Source organism: Tamandua tetradactyla, chromosome 3, assembly GCF_023851605.1.
Source record: "Tamandua tetradactyla isolate mTamTet1 chromosome 3, mTamTet1.pri, whole genome shotgun sequence".
NCBI classification, from domain to species: Eukaryota; Metazoa; Chordata; class Mammalia; order Pilosa; family Myrmecophagidae; genus Tamandua; species Tamandua tetradactyla.
The window spans coordinates 149735283-149757664 of record NC_135329.1 but is presented as its reverse complement, the minus strand read 5'-3'; the positions used below and the strand labels follow the sequence as shown (position 1 = coordinate 149757664).

The following is a 22382-nucleotide window of genomic DNA, read 5'->3' as shown; positions in this document are numbered from 1 at the left end:
GAAAAAATTTTTTTTTAAATATTTCTCTTCATGAGAATAACTATAATCATATCAAAAGTAAGACAGAAGCATAAAAAAATAACAAATGAAAAGTTTGTGACTGCTACAAATCATAACTAGTCTGGCTAATCACATTCTATAATATAAATTACATAGGTCCTATATTTCATCTTTTGTTTCCATGGACTGCCTTTCCATTTGTAGACAGGAATCAACAGGGAAGACAGCAGTGTTAAGTGTTCAATATTGGATTAAGGAGACTGGGAGTAAACTACATGACTTTTGCATAATCTGCATTTTCACCTGCAGACAAAATTAAGCATTCACTATACTTTGACCTCTACTTTAAAATATTCAAGAAGTCTCACAATAAGTAGTAAACTCATTTATAGGACTGCTTTAAAACTTACACCATAACTATAAACTTGATACTCAATTTCAAATGACAGGCAACATAAAAAATAAATTCTCAACTTCAAAATTAAATAAAGTTATGTGCTATACGGCAATTCACCCAACTTATTGGAGTCTTGGTTTCTTCATCTGTTAAACGTAATTATCACCCCAAAATCTATAGGACTACTGTAAGGAAGGCAGGTTATATGATAATTTTTGTAAAAAGCACTTAATATCATGCCTAAGAAATAGGAAGAAGTCTATAAATGACTGGTCAAATCAAATCTGCTTTGAAAACAAAAATCATGGATACAGTATTTGGAAAATCAAAGTGTAAGAATACTTAAATATACAGTAATTTCAAATTTTTGTACTCTCTTATTATAGTTCTAAATTTAATTGAGTGCCTGATTAAGCCCCAAATACCATTCTAGGCTCTGAGTAAAACAGAAAGAGAAAAAATCTTTGACCTCATAGAAGGTATCCTATAGCAGAAGGAAATGATGGTCCCCACAAATAAAGTAAAATATGTAACTTACAATTTTGTTAAGTTATCAAAAATCTAAGAGCTCAAAAATAAAATGTGGAGCATATAAAATTGGTGAAATCTGAATATAGTATGTGGACTGTACAAATGTAAAAAGAATAGTAATTACACAGAGAGACAGAGAAGGAGGGAGAGAGAGAGAGAGATAAGAGACCTATAAATTTAATAAGTACTCACTGAATAACTATAGTATCTCAATAACATGTTAGGTATTGTAGAGAAAATAATGCAAGACATAGTCCTTGTGTTTGGGGAACTTATCTAGTTAGGACATACAGAATACCATACTATAGCAAAATAATAATAATAAACAATAGTAACAAAAAGAAATGCCAAATATTTCACTAGTTTTCTATGTATAGATAGTTCAAAGTTTTTCAATTCCACTTAGAGAAAAGTGAAACTACATGAGCAAACTAAAAATTCTCTATCACCCATATCTTAAAGTTTTACTTTTTGTAATTCTGCATATATTCTACATGTTCTAACATTAATTGTAAAATTACATATTTATTTTAAATTATTCTGATTAACCCTAGATTACTCTTAGTCTATTATATAACCTAAATATAACAACTTAAATTTTTGTAATAAAGTGCTCTCACACAATTAATTCATTTGAATTTCACTACTAACCTGTGGGAGGTAGAAGAGGCCATAAATACTCCCACTTCTCAAATTAGGATAACTGAGGCTCAAAGAATAAAGATTTTGCCAGATAAATCTCAGAATTTAGCACTGATAGCTGGGACTCTAAATGAACTGTTCTTAGATGGTCTAATAAGGCCACTATAAGGAAAAGCATGACAAAAGGATTAAAGCAACAATAACAAATTACACAGATCAATCTAATATTTAGGGATTTAAAAAATAACAGATAAACAGGTTATTAATCATTCTTATTTGCTTACTTTAGAGGTAGTTTTATGCTCCATATTTACTCCAAGGTTATTTTGGATCCAATCTTTAAAAGTTGGTAAAACCATGCCACTAAGTGAGTACCTAAGGTACAAAGAAGGTAAAAAGTTAGAGCAAGGTATCTTCATTTAAATTTAAAGCTGCCCTCCCATACATAATTATAAACTCCAGATAAAAATAAAAACAAACAAAATGAAGCAAACAAGAACCCAAGTATCTGAAGGCAAAGCAAATGCAGTAAAAAATGGGGATCAGGTGGTTATGTTACACCTGGAAGAAGGGTGAGTTTCCAAAGTTTTGTTATATTTTGTTTTAAACAGTTTTTACCCAGAGGGAAGGCCCCAATTGGTACCACAAAAAGAAGGAACTCAGGAAACCTTCAGTCTTTCTGGCTTGAAGAACAAGAGTACCATGTTCAGAGGAACACAGTTTTTGGAAAGTATGCAGAGAAATCACCGAGAAAGTCAGAGGGAGCCTCCTGTGTTATCTACTCTTTCTAAGTCTCGAGTTGTCCCTAAAATATACATGTATAGAGGAGACTCCAAGCAGCCTGGCTAAAACATAAGAGAAGTGAACAGACATTTCAGCTGCTAGCCACCATCAAGGAACAGATTTTGGAGTATGAAATCAGTTAATTGCCTGACTTAAAAAATAAACTCTTCAGAGAAATATAACAGAATACAGAATCCAGAGTCCTACAGCATATCATTCACAATACCCAAGATACATTCCAAAATTCCTAGACATGAAAAATCTAAAGTGTGATACATAATCAAAAGAAAGAGCAATTAATGGCAACTGACTCCAAAATGACCCAAGATACAGGACATAGGAAACAAGTATTTTACAGTAGTTATTATAACTATGCTAAAAGACAAATAGGAAAATATATGCTTGCAGGAACAGCAGAAAGAAAATCTCAGCAGAAAAACAAACTATTAAAAAATTGAAAATACAAAATAAAAATTCATCAGATGGACTTAGCATATTAGACATGTCAGTGAACTTGCAGAAATAGTTTTCTGGAGAAAAGAGAGAAAATTTTAAAATAAATAAAGAGCTTCAGGGATCTACGGAACCTTAACAAAAGACTAATATACATGTAATTCGAGTGCAAGGAGGAGAAGTGAAGGGGAATGGAACAAATAATCTGAAGAAACAATAGGTGAAAACTTTCCGTATTTGATGAAAGACATAAACACAGATATTCAGTAAGTTCAATGAACTCCAAGCAGTATAAAACCACGTCTAGGCACATCATAGTCGAATTGGAGAAAGAAAGAGAGAAAAAAAAATCTTGAAAGCACACGGAGAAAAATGTTACAGTACAAAGTAATAACAATCAGTATATAAAAAATAATAACAATAAGAATATGACTGACTTCTCATCAGAAACTATGGAGTCTAGGAAACAATGGAATAACATTTTTAAAGTGCTGAAAAGAAGACTGTCAATCCAAAATTCTATATTTGGTAAAAATATTACCCAAAAACAAAAGTGGAGTACATATTCAGATAAAAACCAAGAGACTTGATACCAGCAGGCCTCTACTATAAGAAATGCTAAAGGAATTTCTATAAGATGAGGGGAAATGACAATTGAAATGAAATTTCCAGGGAGGAATAAATACCAGAAGTGGAAAATATGTGGATAAATATATGCAATTATTTTTTCTTAATTTCTGTAAAATATATGATTGTCTTTAAAATTATAACATTGTATCATGGTGTTTAAAGTGTGACCACTATAAGAACAGGGAGTATTAAATAAACCAATGGATCTGCAAGGCTCTAAATTTTATCTGAACAGTTACCATAAATTTTAAACTTACATAAAAGAGCACTATAGAGATAGAGAGGGTAAGCAGTATGAAAAGAAATCAAATTTGTTATTCAGTTTCTTTCATCTTCCCATATCAATCCTATTTTAAAAGTATGAGTCATTTACATTGAAACACGAACATCATTTCAATCTCAATCATATATACAAGAAATCCAAATTTCATATATAAGACTGAAAAGTTCAAGTGCTTAGAAACCATCTTCACAATTTAAGACATACTTCACATAGATAGCAAAATATTAAACAGCAAAAAAGTACTAGAAATAAAAAGATACGCAAAATGCGTCCTCATCTAGATCAGTTCAGTGAGGAAAGGTTAGTATGTAAACAATAATCCAACATCTAAAAAGTTACAATAACAGTAACATAAAACTATGAAAAGACCAAAGTAAGCTTGAAAATTTACATTTCAAAACATATTTTTAAGATTTTATTTACATAAAGATTTACATAAGCATTACCATGTGCCACCCACTGTTTTAAGTGTTTTATGTATATTAACTTACAATAACATCGTGAGATAGGTACTAATATTACCACTTTATAGACTAGAAAACTAAGACACAGAGCGTTAAGTAACTCACTCAAGATCACACAGCAATTTACAAAATCAAGATCTGAACCTAGTAATAAAGGCCTCAGTCTGTGTTCTTAACCACTGTAATGCTACCTCTAGGCTCATTCTTCCTCTACCTCTATTTCAAGTGAGATCATTATTCTAAAACTCTATATGAATGGTATTTATAAAATCACAGCAGCCATATTCAGCAATCTTTTTCACTGTAATGTTCTTGCATCTTTTCTACTCTCCCCCCACAAAAAAATGTTGATGGGACAGCCAAATAAGACTACCATACTCTTCTATAGCTGTTTTGGTTTTGTTTGATTTTGTAAAACATCTATATTTTGTTTGATTTTGTAAAACATCTATATTTTGTAAATATCTATTTACAAAATACTGAAGTATAATATACATACAAAATATGGACAAAAAATAAGTATACAGCTAGATAAATTTTTGCAAAGCAAATCTACCATGTAATCAGCATCCAGAAAACACAATCAGCACCCCAGAAGACCCCCTCATGCTCTTTTCCAGGCATAACCACCTTTTCCCCCACCAAAGAAATGACTATGTTGATTTTTAACATCACAGGTTATAAGTTTTGATTTTTTATGAACTTCATATAAATAAAGTCATATAAAAAAACTACACCGTGTCTACCTTCTTTTGCTCAATATTATGCTTGTAAGATTGATCTATGCTGTTACATGCAGTTCAGTTCACTCATTTTTATGGCTAAATTCCATTCTGTGACTATACCACAATTTCTTTATCTATCGAATTGCTGACAGACAATTGAGTGGTTTACAGTTTTTGGTGCATGCTGAGATATAACTAAACTTGTTTTCTGGAGAACACATACACATGTTTGTGCTTGGTATATAACTAGGGTGGAATTTCTAGGCTATTAAGCTGTGCACAGATGTTGGAAAATAATTTACCAAAATGTTAACCAACAATGTATGAGAGTTTGACTGCTCTATATCCTCCCCTCAATTGTGTTAACAGTTCCTGTTCTAGTTTGCTAGCTGCCAGAATGCAATATACCAGAAACGAAATGGCTTTCAAAAAGGGGAATTTAATTCCAATCAGTTGCTAGTTTACAGTTCCAATGCGGAGAAAATATCCCAATTAAAATAAGTCTACAGAAATATCCAATCTAAGGCATCCAAGGAAAGACACCTTGGCTCAAGAAGGCCAATGAAGTTCAGGGCTTCTCCCTCAAGTGAGAAGTTACATGGCGAACACAGTCAGTGTTTCTCTCTTATCTGGAAAGGCATGGTGAACACAGTCAGGGTTCCTCTCTCATCTAGAAGGGCACATGGTGAATACGGCATCATCTGCTAGCTTCTTCTCCTGGCTTCCTGTTTCATGAAGCTCCCTGGGAGACATTTTCCTTCTTTATCTCCAAAGGTTACTGGCTGGTGGACTCTGCTTCTTGTGGCTATGTCGTTTTGCTCTGTTCTCTCCGAATCCCCTTCATTCTCCAAAATGTTTCCTCTTTTATAGGACTCCAGAAACTTATCAAGACTCACCCAAATGGGTGGAGACATGTTGTCACCTAATCCAGCTTAACAACCACTCTTGATTAAATCACATCTCCAGGAAGATGATCTGATTACAGTTTCAAACATACAGTATTGAAGAGGGATTATTCTGCTTTTATGAAATGGGATTTAGATTAAATCATGGCTTTTCTAGGGGACATACATCCTTTCAAACCAGCACAGTTCCTTTCATTATAAGACATTCTAGTGGTATCTCACTATGTTTTAACTTGAATTTCAGATAACCTATGGGATTGAGCAGTTATTCATATGGCCATTGTGTATTTGAATATCCATGTTTTGAATGCCAGGTGACGTTTTTGTTCATGTTTCTACTGGGTTATTATTATTCTCTCATTGATAAATAAATTTCTTTATGTATTCTGGAATCAAGGACATTTATACACATATTAAATATTTTCTCTTACTCTGTGATTTGATTAACAGAAGTTCTGTATGTTAATGCTGCCTAATTGATTCATTTTTTTTCCTTTATAATTACTGCTTTTTGCTCCTTGCTTTTTGCCTACTTCAAATTCAGAAAGATATTCTGTGAATTCTTCTAGCAGTTTGATAGTTTTAACTTACACATTTAGATCTATAATCTATCTGGAATTGATCTTTATATATGGTAAAACGTAGGATCAAAATTAATGTTTCAGTTAGGACACAGTGGCTCAGCAGGCAGAGTTCTTGCCTGCCATGCTGGAGACCCAGGTTCAATTTCCAGTGTCTGCCCATGCAAATAAATAAATAAATACAAATAATAATATATTTCCAAGATGGTAATTTAAATCTTCTATGATTGTTTTATTCTTTCGTTGTGTGTGCTTTAAGAGAGAAATCTATTCAACTTTGATCTATAACAGATCAAAGAACAATTAAACCATTGGTGAAAACAGGTCAGAATGGACTATAAATAGATCTTTAACATCTATGCCTTAACAAGCTATTTTAAATGTTCAGAGTGGAATACTTCTGCTCAAGATTATTTCCCACTCATTTCATCAGAGCTAGAACACCTGCAAAAAGCTTTTAGCAACTAGCCTCAAAAGATTACTTTGATTTCAGAAGATGCAATCCAATACGTTTAGAATAATGCAGAACTTAATACTAAAGGAGCTAGTGTAGGACCCTACATAAGGAATTTCCAACTAGAATAAAAGGAAGCACTCATTTGTCACATAAATTTAACAGTTACACAACATGGGCTCTGAGCAGATGTCATCACTTATGTTAACTTCACACAAAAATACTACTAAAATTCATTCTCAAAGTAATCTATATATAAAGGTCAATCTTTACATAAAAGGGAAATGGTAGAGTGAAGGAAGAAAAAACAAAGAATAAATATGCTTTAACCAAAGCAGCTCCTTTTTTATATATTTAAAAATCACAAGCCCTAATAATATAAACTGAAATGGTATGTTTGAATTTAAGTATTATAAAATAAATAACTTTTTCATAAACTTAAGGAAATTTGAATGAAAGAAAATATGGACTCATAGTTAATAAAACTAAAGATAAATATTTCACATATAAATACTCCTTATTTTAGCTTATGTAAAAATATAAATTCAGAGAAGTTAGCTATAACACACATGCTACTATGTTAGAAAAGACTAATTTGGAACTATTACATTTTAATGTGAACCTTACTTTTTTTAAAATTGTGGTCAAATATATGTACCACAAAATTTGCTATTTTTAACTGTACAATCTATTATCATGGCATTAATTACAATCATGATATTGTACAACCATCACCACTATGTACCTCCAAACTTTCATCACCCCATAGAGAAAGTCTGTATCCATTAAGCAGTAACTTCCACACTCTCTTCTCTTAACCCCTGCTAACCTCCACCTGTTTTCCATCTCTCTGAATCTGCTTATTCTAAGTATTCAGAGAAATGAAGTCATATAATATTTGTCCTTTTATGCCTGGCTAATTTCACTAGTACAATGTTTTCAAAATTGTAGCCTATTTCAGAACATCCCTTTACAGCTGAATAGTATTCCATTGTAGAGATATACCACATTTTATTTATCCATTCATTTATGGATAGATACTTGGGTTGTTTCCACCTTTTGGCCATTGCAAATAATTTTATGAACACTGGTGTGCAAGAATTTGCTTGAGACCTGTGTTCAATTCTCTTGGGTATGTTATATATACCTAGGAGTAAAATTGCTAGATTATACACTAATGCTATTTTTAACTTTGGAGAAGCATGGGCCCTTACATTTCGACTGTAAATTTGGGTCTCTTCAAAATAGTAGGTAATTGATATTCATGACAATCATCCTGAAACCTTTGTAAATCCTTTAATCCACAAATAACATTACTTTTTCCCTCATAAAATACAAGGGTAACCACATTCAGAATACTTAAACTTATAGATAGAGGGTTATAGCATCATTGTCATGTGTCAAGTTTAAAAATAACTTCCACCACGAAAACTCAATCTCTCTCTACATCTGGATGCACAATATTTCAGACTTAAAAAATAAATCTTGCTTGGCAGAACCTTGGTCTTAAGAGTTTACTCTATTATCAACAATTCCAGCAGAAATAAGTCAGTTTTTAAAAAGCTCTATGGCACAATGTAAGCTCTTTAATTATACTTTTTCTTGAATGTAATAATCTGTCATTTGTAAAACATTACAGGAAGCCTGGCTTCACGATGACAAAGCCTTACATTTTGCAAGGGTTCAAAAAAGCCCATAAGATGTTATAAAGTAAAAGTGAAAACTTGGCAAGTCAAAGAAGTAAATGGATGAAAAAGAAACATTATAAGAAAAGCTAAAAGAATTAAGAATTACTTAAAGAGCTAAGTGATGATTTCTAAAAAATAATTTGGGTCGACATCTAGATCTAATGCAAACACACCCATAAGAGTGTAACTAAGCAATGCAGCACACATAGAAATGATATTATAACCTGACCTTGTTCTAAAGGAACTTACAATGTAGCTTGGTCAAAAGCTGTAAAAAATTTGTGGGATGAATAGAGGGGTAGGAAACATGCAACTTTTACCTAAAATGTGGAAAGGGGAAAGCCAAGAACCTATACCAATAGTAGTATCGATGGGACTACTGAAAAGATATTTACCATAACTGAAGATTAGTTTGAAAACTTTAAGAAGTGGTTTTTGTCATAAAATATAAGGTAAGAACAATTTACCACTTTTCTTTTGGATTGAAGTAGATTCTAGAACATAAAGAATCAGAACAAATTTCCAAGATTAATGAAATCATCCTATATGGAAAGATAAACACTGTAAACATAAAATACCTAACAAAGAAGATCAGGCTTCATGGTGATTAAAGACAAAGTGACTGACTCTTACACTTTGGCAGTGCACAAAAGACAGCAAAAATATTAAAAGATACAACCAAGCTATCGTTGGGGTAAGTTCCACAGTTACTAAGCGATGTAATAGCTTTTGCTATTATCAGCTAAAATTTTAATGAAAAATTGTGCCACCAAACATATACAAGCATAAAAAACCCAAAAATTTTTCTCTACATTTATACGCTAACTTGTTTAGTAAGCACCAACTAATTTGTAATACATCAAAAGTAATAGAACAAATGAATTTTTCAAAAATTTTAATTTATAGAAATGTATAGCAATAAATCTGAAATACTACCTTCTACTGCTCAAATTCATCTATGCCAAGAAGGAATAAGAGTGGCAAGATTATAAATACAGGGATGTATAAACTGACAAATTATAAATTAATTTGGAAGACAGGCTGTGTTCAGGAAAAGACCACAGATTTTTTCCCTACGAGCTATAAAGGTTAAATAAGTGCATCTAACTCAATGCTTTGAAATGTCAGTCACCCTCCCAAAAATATATACAATCAATCACATTTGCATATAAAAATCTCCTACCTTTTCAATTTTCTTTGCATCAGAAATAGGGGAGAAGATAGGGCAAGATGAAGGTGTATGGAGGTGTAGAATTTAGTTTGTCCTCTAGGGAGGCTAGGAAATAGCCAGAAATTGTCTGGAATAACTGCTTGGGGGACACAAAGCGTATACAAGTCTGGAATTGGTAGAAGGGCTAGGATCACACCACAGAACTTTAAGTAAAGCCTCTAAAATCCAGAGGTTGGCACCCCTCTCCAACTGGCACAGAAGGCTCAGTTGGAAATACTCCACCATAAGAAAAAGAAGAGGTCTTTTGGGAGCAAAGGAGGGCAGTCTATCAAGTTCAAATTGTAATTTTAATTAACAAATTTGGACTGCTGAATACAAGCTCCAAGCACAGATAAATGGAGAGCAAGCAGGAAAAGAATCCTGAGGTTTCTGCCACCAGAAAGGAGGTAAGGCTGATGAAGCGGGGTGGGCATAGGGGGTGGAGAATGCTGACATTTTTGGAGTCTGCCTAGCTCAGAATACTGGGAAAGGGATGGCGTGCCCCAAGGACACAGAGTCAGGTATCAACTCCAACTCTTGACAGGTAACCCTTGGGGGCTGGGGACTGGCTCTGGAAAGGGAATTCTTTAAAAAAAAACAACAAAAAAACCCACTACAATAAGGAGCTCATTAGAGGAAGACTCAGGCATTTTCAATTGTCAACACTGACCCAGGCAAGGGCAGAATTAAGACAGGTCTGAGAGACAAAGTAACTACAGCGAAAGATATAATTCCCTAAAGGGCATATCTTCCCCAAGAAAAGGGGGAGCAAGCCCAATTCATGTGGCAGCCCTACTGCAGAGAATTCAGACCCATGGGACTGGGAATCAGAAATAACTTAAGCCTACCTTCTACATCAGCCTCTGTCTCAAACACATCCCTGGCAGGGACAGGTACTCTACATCAGTGGGGCACTGCAGGCTGACAAGTACCACCTGCTGGGAAGGAAAGGAAAAGCATAGAGTCTAGAGGCTTCACAGGAATCTCAAACAAACTGCTGGGATTCATCCCTAGGGAAACTTGATTCTGATTACATCCTCCTCCTGAGACTGGAGCCTGTCTTGTTTTGGAAATCTTATTAGGATGGATCGTATCTGGGGAGACCATTATTAATAAAAAAAAAAGTTCCACATAGGCAGGGCAAAAACCAGAAAAACAAAAGCTGAACAATTCTGAACAGTTAAACAGAAGATATGCTGGAGGTCTAGGATAAGGTGAACCAGATGTCAAAAATTAGATAAAAAGCAAAGCCAACCAAAGAAAATTTTAGGTTAAAAGAGTGAATATGACTCCCAGATTAAGCTAATCAGAGAAATCAGATGCTGAGACATCAACAAAAATTTTTGACTCATACTAGGAAAACTGAAGATATGGCCCTGTCAAAGGAACAAACTAATACTTCAAATGAAATATTTGAACTAATTAATGCTCCAAAAAACATGCTAAATCAAATAAAAAATCAAATAAATGAGTTGAGGGAAGATAAGGCAAAAGAGAAGAAGGACATAAAGAAGACACTGGGTGACCATAAAGAACTCGAAAGCTTGAAAAAACAACTGACAGAACTTAGAGCACGAAAGGCACAACTACAGAGACAAAAAACACAATAGAGACTTATAACAGCAAGTTTGAAGAGGCAGAAGAAAGAATTAGTGAACTAGAAGACGGAACATGTGAAATCCTACACAAAAAGAACAGATAGGGAAAAGAATGGAAAATATGGGCAGGGTCTCAGGGAACTAAATGACAACATGAAACACAAGAATATACATGTTACAGGTGTCCAAGAAGAAGAGAAGGAAAAAAGGGATAAGAAAAAAACAATAGAGGAAATAATCACTAAAAATTTCCTATCTCTCATGAAAGACAAAATCACAACTCCAAAAAGCACAGCATACTTGAAACAGAATAGATCCACATGGACCTATTCCAAGAACACTTACTAACGAGACTGTCAAATGTCAAAGACAGAATTCTGAAAGCAGCAAGAGAAAAGTGATCCATAACATACAAGGGAAACTTGATGTTCTAGTTTGCTAGCTACTGGAATGCAATATACCAGAAATGGAACGGCTTTCAAAAAGGGGAATTTAATAAGTTGCAAGTTTCAGTTTTCAGGACTATAAAAATGTCCAAACTAAAGCAAGCCTCTAGAAATGTCCAATCTAAGGCATCCAGGGAAAGGTACCTTGATTCACGAAGGCCAATTTCTCTCTCAAGTAGAAGGGCACATGGTGAACATGGTCAGGGTTTCTCTCTCAGTTGGAAGGGCACACGGCAAACAAGGCATCATCTTCTAGCTTCCTCTCCAGCTCCCCAGGAGGTATTTTCCTTCTTCATCTCCAAAAGTTGCTGGCTGGTGGACTCTCTGCTTCATAGCTCTGAGGCGTTCTTTACTGTGGCTCTCTCATGGCTGTCATTCTTATCTGCTCTCTGAATCTCCCCCTTTCTCCAAAATGTTTCCTCCTTTATAGGATTCCAGTAAACTAATCAAGACCATCCAAATGAGTGGAGACATGTCTCCCACTAATCCAGCTTAACAACCACTCTTGATTGAGTCACATCTCCAGGAAGATACTCTAATTACAGTTTAAAACATACAGTACCGAATAGGGATTAGAAGAAACAGTTGCCTTTACAAAATGGAATTAGGATTAAAACATGGTTTTCTAGAGTACATACATCCTTTCAAACCAGCACACTCGATAAGACTGTATGTGGATTTCTCAGCAGAAAATATGGGGGTGAAAAGGCAGTGGAATGATATACTTAAGATTCCGAAAGACAAAAACTGCCAATCAAGAATTCTATATTCTATTGTCAAAAGCAGTGCAGAGAACCAAAGCAATAGGCTGAGCCCCCAATCTTGGGGTTTGTTCCTATGAAACCTAACCCCACAAAGGATAGGTCAAGTCTTCTTAAAATTAGGCCTAAGAGTCACCCCTAAGAGAACCTCTTTTGTTGTGCAGATGTGGCCTCTCTCTCTCAGCTGACACAGCAAGGAAACTCACTGCCCTCCCCCTGTCTACGTGGGACATGACTCCCAGGGGTGTAGACCTTCCCAGCAACGTGGGACAGAAATCTTAGAATGAGCTGAGACTCAGCATCAAGGGATTGAGAAAACCTTCTCAACCAAAAGGGGGAAGAGTGAAATGAGACAAAATAAAGTGTCAGTGGTTGAGAGATTCCAAACAGAGTCCAGAGGTTATCCTGGAGGTTATTCTTACGCATTAAATAGATACCACCTTGTTACTCAAGATGTGATGGAGAGGCTGGAGGGAACCGTCTGAGAATGTGGAGCTGTGTTCCAGTAGCCATGTTTCTTGAAGATGATTGTATAACGATATAGCTTTCACAATGTGACTGTGTGACTATGAAAACCTTGTGTCTGATGCTCCTTTTATCTACCTTATCAACAGATGAGTAAAACATATGGAATAAAAATAAATAATAGGGGGAACAAATGTTAAAATAAACTTAGATTGAAATGCTATTGATCGATGAAAGGGAGGGGTAAGGGGTATGGTATGTATGAATTTTTTTCTGTTGTCTTCTTTTTATTTCTTTTCCTGAATTGATGCAAATGTTCTAAGAAATGATCATGATGATGAATATGCAACTATGTGATGATATCGTGAATTACTGATTATATACATATAATGGAATGATCATATGTTAAGAATGTTTGCATTTCTTTGTTGTCATATTTTTAAAAACAATTTAAAAATTAAAGAAAAAAAAAAAGAATTCTATATCCTGCAAAGCTGTCTAAAAAAATGAGGGAGAGTTTAAAATATTTTCAAACTACCATTGAAAGAGTCTGTGACTAAAAGACCAGCTGTACAAGAAATATTAAAGGGAGCACTACTGGCAGATAAGAAAAGACAGTAGAGAGAGGTTTGGAGGAGAGTACAGAAATGAAGACTATCAGTAAGTATAAAAAGAAAATAAAAATTAAGATATAACATATAAAATCCAAAAGACAAAATGGAAGAAGAAAGTACTGCTTTGTCAATAATAACATTAAATGTTAATGGATTAAATTCCCCAATCAAAAGACACAGACTGGCAAAATGGATTTAAAAACAGGACCCTTCCAATGCTTTCTACAAGAGACTCACTTAATTTTTATTTATTTATTCATTTTTTGCATAGGCAGGCACCGGGAATCGAACCTGGGTCTCTCGTACGGCAGGTGAGAACTCTGCCACTAAGCCACCATGGCCCACCCAGAAGACTCACTTTGGACCCAAGGACAAAAACAGATTGAAAGTGAAAGGTTGGAAAAATATATTTCAAGCAAACAACAACCAGAAATGAGTGGGGGTAACTATTAATATTAGCAAATCAGACTTCAAATGCAAAACAAATAAAACAGACGAAGAAGGAACAATTAATCAAGAAGACATACCAGCCATAAATATCTATGCCCCAACTTCTGGGAAGATGGCAGAGTGTGGCAGATTGAGTTCATCCCTGCTCCATGGGACAACATACGGAACTGGGAGAAAATGACTGGGACTGTAGTCCCAGAAAGTAACTGCAGAGAATCTGAAGGGTGTTTTGGAGAGGAGAGAGGTGGGGGGATCAGGATGGGGAGAATGGGGTAAGTCAGATCAGCCATGATCCCGATCACAGGCTGACGGTGATGGGTAGGGAAGTGTAGATCAAAAGGAACTGACCATCCCTCAACTCCAGCCTAACATGCTGCTAGCAGGGGAGGCCTCTGTGAGAGGTTTGGAAGCTGGAAGTACCACGGAAAGCCTGGAGGCACACCTGGCTGATAGCCATGGAGAGCCACACCCCCAGTCTCTGGGAGTGCTCACCCAGACAAGTGCCACGAACTGGAATGGGTGTGGTGGATCTGCCTGGAGCCAGGTACCACGAATCAGCTGATCCCAGCAGGAATTAGTCAACTCGCCTGTCCCCAAAACCATGACCAGCCATCCCGCTACCACAGGCTGGGAGCAGTAGCCCCGCCATGCACACTATCTCTCCAGCCAGTAGCTGCAGTCAGAATAAGATAGTAGATTCAAGAATAGCTTTTACAATAATAACTCTGAAAGTTAATGGAATAAACTCATCAAAAAGATACATAGATGGCAGAATGGAAAAAATATATAATCCATCAATATACGGTTCACAAGAGACACATTTTAGACTCAAGGATACAAACAGACTGGAAGTAAAAGGAGGGAAAACAATGTTCTATGCAAGCTGTAACCCAGAAACAGCAGGAATAGTCATAATAAAATCTGACAAAATAGACTTTAAATGTAAAGACATCATAGTAGACAAAGAAGGACACTACATATTAATAAAAGGGACAATTCACCAAGAGGAGGTAATAATCACAAATGTTTACACCTGCAATCAAGGGGTTCCAAAGTACATGAGGCAAACACTGGCAAAACTGAAGGAAGCTCTGACAATTTGAAAGTATTATGTACTCCAGAAAAGCCATGTTTTAATCCTGATACATTCTTGTGGGAGCAACCATTTCTTTTAATCTTGATTCAATAAAGCATGCTAGAAACCTTTGATTAGATTATCTCCATGTAAATGTGAGGTGCCTAATTGTGGGTGTGACCTTTGATTAGATGGAGATATGACTCCATCCATTCCAGGTAGGTCTTGATCAGTTTACTGGAATCCTTCCAAAGAGGAAACATTTTGAAGAAAGCCAGAAACAACAGAACCAACAGAAACTTCAGAGCAGAACTGCCACAGATACCAATACTCAGAGAATAGAGACATGGATGTTTGGAAATGCTTCCACAGAGAAAAACCCAAGACCAGATGGTTTCACATAGGAATTTTATCAAACATTCGAAAAAGAACTAACAATCCTGCTCAAACTCTTCCAAAAAGTTGAGAAAAAGTGATCACTATATAATTCATTTTATGAAGTTAACATCAGTCTAATACCAAAACCAGATAAAGACACAACAAGAAAGGAAGAGAACACATCAATCTCCCTAATGAATACAGATGCAAATATTCTCAACAAAATACTAGAAAATCGAACCCAACGACACATTGAAAGCATTATACATCACGAGCAATTGGGGTTTATACTAGGAATGCAAGGATGGCTCAACACAAAAAAATCAATCAACATACTACAGCACATTAACAAGTCAAAAGGGAAAAAAATCACATGATCATATCAACTGATGCTGAGAAACCATTAGAGAAAATTTAGCATCCATCCCTAATAAAAACACTTCAAAAGGTAGGAAACAAAGGAAACTTTCTCAGTATGATAAAGGGCACATATGAAAAACCTTTAGCCTGGGCGGGCCGCAGTGGCTCAGCGGGCAAAGTGCTTGCCTGCTATGCCGGAGGACCTCGGTTCGATTCCCGGCCCCAGCCCATGTAACAAAAACGGAGAAACAGAATACAATAAAAACAAGAAAATGTTTAAAGATGTTTCCCTTTCTTCCTTCCTTCCTTCCTTCTATCCTTCCTTCCTTCTCTCTGTCTTTCCTTTAAAAAAAAAAAAAAAAAAAAAAAACCTTTAGCCTGCATCATGCTCAATGGTGAGAGACTGAAAGGCAGCTATTTCTTTTAAACCCTATTCAGCACAGCATGTTAGAAAATCGATTAGTTTATCTTCACAGAGATGTCACTCATTCAATTATGGGTATTACCCTTTTTTAACTTTTTTATTGTATAATATAACATATATACAAAGCAAAAAAAGAAAAACCAATAGCTTTCAAAATACTCTTCAACATGTAGTTACAGGAAAGATTCCAGAGTTTGTCACAGACTAACATACCATCATCTCAGATGCATCATGAAATGTCCCACAGGTTCATTAACATCACTGCATGACTCATGACTTCGTTCCTTTTTGTAGTAGCACAATATTCGATCATATATATACATCATCATTCACCAATCTATTTCTCAGTCAGTGCATCCTTCAGCCACCTGCATTCATTAGGCTTCATGTATAATGCCCAAAGTCCCAATTGTGGGTATTAACCTTTGATTAGAGGAGATGTGACTCCACCTATTTCCAGTATGTCTTGATTACTCTACTGGAATCCTTCAAAAGAGGAGAAATTTTGGAAAAAACTGGAGAGCAACAGAACCAGGAAAACCATGAGAGCCATGCAGCCAGAGACCTTTGGAGATGAAGAACGTAAATGCCCCTGGGGGAGTATCATGAAACAAAAAGCCTGGAGAGAAAGCTAGCAGACGTCACCATGTTTACCATGTGCCTTTCCAGTTGAAAGAGAAACCCTGAATGTCATTAGCCTTTCTTGAATGAAAGTAACCTCTTGTTGGTACCTTAATTTAGACATTTCTATAGACTTGCATTAATTGGAGCATTTTTGTGGACTTAGAACTGTAAACTTGCAACTTAATAAATTCCCTTTTGAAAGCCATTCTGTTTCTGGCACATTGTATTTCAGCAGCTGGCAAACTAGAATAGCCCCAAAAGACCTATACACAGAAAACCACAAGATAGTGCCAAAAGAAATCAAAGAAAAACTAAATAAATGGAAAGACATGCCATGTTCATCGACTGGAAGACTAAATACAGTTAAGATGCCAATTCTTCTGAGACAATTGTAACTTATTTCTAAATTCTGGAATGATGATCTCTTTGTGTATAACCTGGTCATTACCTGGAACTTCAGGTATCTATGTGACAAGTTAGACTGAGAGCTAGAATTCTGTATCTAGGAAAGTCAGCATTAACTCATACAGCAACTGTTTAAAATGAAAAACTGATCAGATGTCAATTAGAGATATGTATGAAACAGACTAAAGCGTAAAGGATAATAGACACTATACTTTAATACAACAACTTCTGTGTGCGATCAAAGGAAGAGATGCTTATTTGGTACAAAATTTATGCTCTCGGTAGTACACTATCCAATTTAACTCGTATGGTCAGCTTATTAGAACACCATAAAACTACATGGAGCCTTGACTAGGGAGTGAGATCGTGTTGGTTTTTCCAGAGTAATCTGGGTAGAAAATTAAAAAGTACTTACAAAGCCCTCGAGGGACTGGGGAAAAAGGTGGAAATATCAAACTTCCCCACCTAGGGAAGATCAGATAGTCTCACAAGCATTTTACCCAAAACTTAAATTTTCTGTAGTACATACTCTAACTCAATCTGTCTGGACAGACCATTTAAACACTCCAAACACATGGAGTCTAGAATGGGAATGAGGGTTTGTATTCTGTATAGCTTAATGTAATGTCCGGATACATCTCAGAGTATGCTGTGCAGATAATTAAGAAGTATTGGTGGGTACACAGGTGGTTCAGTGGTAGAATGCTCGCCTTACATGCAGGAGACCCAGGTTCGATTCCTGGACCATGCACCACCCCCACCCCCACCCCCAAAAAAGTATTGGCAAAGTCCCTTGAAGGACGGGAGAAAAAATATGGTACTATTAAACTTTGCCACCAGGGAAACCCCTGATACTGACTCAAACATTAGGGACTTCCAAGTCAATAGGCCAAGCCCTTGATCTTAGGGTTTATTCTTCTGAAGCTTATTTATGTAGCTGAAAAGCTAAGCCTACCTATAGTTATGCCTAAGAGTTATTTCCAGAGGATCTTTTTTGTTGCTCAGATGTGGCCTCTCTCTCTCTAAGCACAACTCTGCAAGGAAAATCATTACTCTCCCCACTACATGAGACATGACATCCCAGGGTGAAAGTCTCCCTGCAATGTGGGATATGACTTCCAGAGAGGAGCCTGGCCCTGGCACCAAAGGATGGACAATGCCTTCCTGACCAAAAAGGGGAATCAAAATGTAACAAATAAGAGTTACATTTAGAGAGAGTTCAAATAGAGGTAAGAGGCTCCTCTGGAGGCTATTGTTATGCAAGCTTCAGTAGATAGTGCTATTTATCACAATTTGCAAAACCCCAACCAAAACCACTACTGCCAACCCTAAAGAACACCTAGAGCGTACTACCTCCAGATGGAGGCCAGATAAATTCTGAAACCCAGAAGGGCCAGCCTCTCCGGAACATCAGATAGTTTTATCCCCCTATTCCATATTTTCAACACCTCTTTACAACATGAAAAAATTAGAATAGGCATAGCCCAAACACCCTCAGAAATTGGGAGAAAGTTCAAAAGAGAAGGTGGGTTATAACAGAGAAGATAGGATTTAACAAATGAGTATGTTGAATCATTATATTGATACTTCTTTTGGTCTCTACTATCTTGGAGTAGCTGGAAGGTAAAACTTAAAATTGTGATACTGTAACCCATACCAAAGTCTGAAATTTGTTCTATAACTAGTTGTTGTGGTGTGCTTTGAAAGTTATTTTTTTTTGTATGTATGTAATTTTTATGTGATTTTCCAGATCAGGGGTTCTATATTCTAACGCCTAAAATTTGAATGGATAACTGCAGCACCATTTTGATTAGTCTAAATGTTTCTAGGCATGGAAACAAATCTTGACTAAGTGAAACAAACATAAAAGACAATATTTAGAACCAAATTGGTAAATTTAATTTTAACCAGAAATGCTTTTCTTACTAAGTTATACAATTGAAGCCCCTACCAATTTGCTGTCCATTCACACTTAAAAATAGAAATGAAAAAAAAGTTATTTTTTTCCTATTAAGAAACCATATTAAATGTATATTTTCATATTTATATACAAAATTAATTTCTAACTACTTCTCCTGAGATTCTTTTCTTAAATGCAATTTTACTAGGATATATAAACATACCATAAAATCATCCAAAGTATACAATCAACTGTTCATAGCACCACCATACATTGTTTATCATCATCACAATTGATTTTTGAACATTTTCATTTCCCCAGAAAACAATAAAAACAATAATAAAAAAAAAAGAATACCCCAAAATCCCATATCTCTGTACCCTCCTATTGTTTATTTATTGTTTGGCTTTATTCTCTTACTCCTCTATGAATAAAGTGGTTAAAGGGAGTATCAGTTACAAGGTTTTCACAATTACACAGTAATAGTGTAAAAGCTATATAGTATACAATCATCTTCAAGAATCGTGGCTACTGGATTATACAGTTCAATGGTTTCAGGCATTCCCCTCTAGCTATTTCAACACACCAAAAAATGAAAACAAATATCTACAAGATGCACAAGAATAACCTCCAGAATGACTTCTCCACTCTATCTGAAACCTCTCAGCCACTGAAACTTCATTTTCTTTCATTTCTTTTCCCCCATTTGGTCAAAAAAGCTTTCTCACTCCCATAATGCCAGGGCCAGGCTCATCCCCAGAAGTCAGGTCCCATGTTGCCAAGGAAATTTACACCCGTGGGAGTCATGTCCCGTGCAGCGTGCAGGGCAGTGAGTTCACCTGCTGAGTTGGCTTAGAGAGAGAGGCCACGTGAGCCACAAAAGAGGTCCTCTGGGGGTGACTCTTAGACATAATTATAAGTAGTCTTAGCTTCTCCTTTGCAGGAATAAGTTTCATAAGGGCAAGCCCCAATATCAAGGGTCTGGCCTTTCAAATTGGCAGTCCCCAATGATTGTGAGAATATCAGGTCTTCCCCAGGTGGGGAAGTTTTCCACCTTTTTCTCCAGTCCCTCAAGGGAACTTTGCAAACATTTTTTAATCTTCTGCCCAGATTATACTGGGATGTATTGGGGCATCACACCAACCTATAAAAACCAACAAGATCTCACTCCCTACTCAAGGTTCCATGTAGCTATGGTGTTCAAATAAGCTGACCATACAAGTTAAATTGAATAGTGTTGCTACCAAGAATAAAAATTTTATACCAAATAAACATTTCTTCCTTTGGTCACACACAGAAATTGAAGTATTAAATACAGTCACTATCATCCTTTACTCTTTAGTCTGACTTACTTTACTCATAACCATATCAGCTTTATTAATTTCCCCAACTGAAATATGATCTTTCTCAGTTTTTGAAACAGTTGCTAGATGGGGTAATGCTGACTTTCCTAAGTGCAGAACTCTAGCTTTCAGTCTCAGGTATCACACACATAACTAAAGTTCCAGAGAACAATCAGGTTATACGCAAAGAGCTTAGCATTTCAGAATTTAGAAATAACAGTTACAACTTGGGAATAGATGTGACTGCTGTAAGAACTTTCAATCTAGGAATCTTTATAATAATCCTTCCCCGATAACCCAGGCTCTCAGATTCTATTCTCAGAGTTTGCACATTATAGTTACTTCATATTAGTGAGGCATTATAATATTTGTCTTTTCATTTCCAGCTTATTTCACTCAACATACTATTTTCAAGGTCCATTCACCTAGTTGCATGCCTCACAAATTCATTCCTTCTTGCAGCCACTCAGTATTCCACTGTGTAAGGAATATATATACACCATTGTATAGGGAATGTGAAGATACTATAATTCGCCCTTCCATTCATCAGTCAATGTATTTTTAGGCCACCTACATCCATTGCAAATCATGAATACTACCACCATAAACACAAAATGTCCATTCATGTCCCTGCTTTCAGTTCTTCCAAGTATATATGTAATAAAGGGGCTGCAGAATCATATGGTAACCCTATACTTCACCTCCTGTAGAACCACCATACTGCCCTCCAAAGGGGCTGCATCTTCTACTTCCCTATCAACAGTGAAGAGGCACATCTCTCTCTGCACATGTATCTTTCTGTTTATCTGTAAGCAGTTTTATTCACATACTATACAATCCAACCCAAATAAACAATCACTGGTTCCCTGTATAATCACATAGTTATGCATTCACCACCACAATCTATTTGAGGACATTTCCATTTCTTCCACAAAGAAAGAAGAGGAGGGGAAAAAATGAAGAATAAAAAATAAAATAAATAAAGAGAAAACACCACCACTACCAAGAATCCCATAACCCTCCATTCTCCTCTTACTGATATTTAGCCTTGGTGTATTATATTTGTTACATTTAATGGAAGCATATTACAATGTTACTGTTAACTACAGACCTTAGGTTGCATTGATTGTATTTTTTCTGTATACCATCCCATTTTCCACACTTTTGCACACTTCATTTGTTTTGCTGGATATAGAATTCTTGGTTGGCAGTTTTTCTTTCAGTACCTTAAATATATCATACTATTGCCTTCTCACATCCACATTTTCTGCTGAGAAATACACATATACTCTCAATGAGCTTCCCTTCTACATGATGGATCCTTTTCTCTTCCTGCTTTCAGAGTTCTGTCTTTGACATTGACAATCTGATTAATGTCTTGGAATATATCTATGTGGATCTAATCTGTTTGGGGTATTCTTTTTTCTTTCTTTATATTTCCCTTTCACCTTCTCTTCTCCTTCTGAATCAATGTATATTCATGCGCTTTATATTATCATTCAATTCCCTGAGACCCTGATCATATTTTTCATATCTGTTCTTTTATGTACAGGATTTCAGATGTCCTATCCTCTAGTTCACTAGTCCTTTCTTCTGCCTCTTCAAATCTACTGTTGTCAGTCTCCACTGTGTTGTAAGTCTCCATTGTGTTGTTTTTCATTTCTTCTACTGTGCCTTTCATTTCCATAAGTTCTGGCATTTTGTTTTTTTCAAACTTTATAGTTCTTTATGGTCACACAATGTCTTCTTTATATTCCTCAGGACTTTTGCCATATCTTCCCTCATTTATTTGA

At 35.8% G+C, this 22382-nt stretch overlaps 1 protein-coding gene across 3 annotated transcripts in view; it reads right to left on the bottom strand.

Moving 5' to 3' along the window:
• Positions 1-22382, bottom strand: part of AGPS (alkylglycerone phosphate synthase) — a 211460-nt gene that overhangs the window by 156172 nt on the left and 32906 nt on the right. For 2 of the 3 annotated variants that reach the window (XM_077154266.1, XM_077154267.1), the window contains exon 3: positions 1855-1945. In XM_077154266.1, the coding sequence (XP_077010381.1) occupies positions 1855-1945 (91 nt within the window). Of the gene's footprint in view, positions 1-1854; positions 1946-10594; positions 11094-22382 lie in introns of those variants that run through there. The other variant, XM_077154268.1, reaches the window with a different exon arrangement.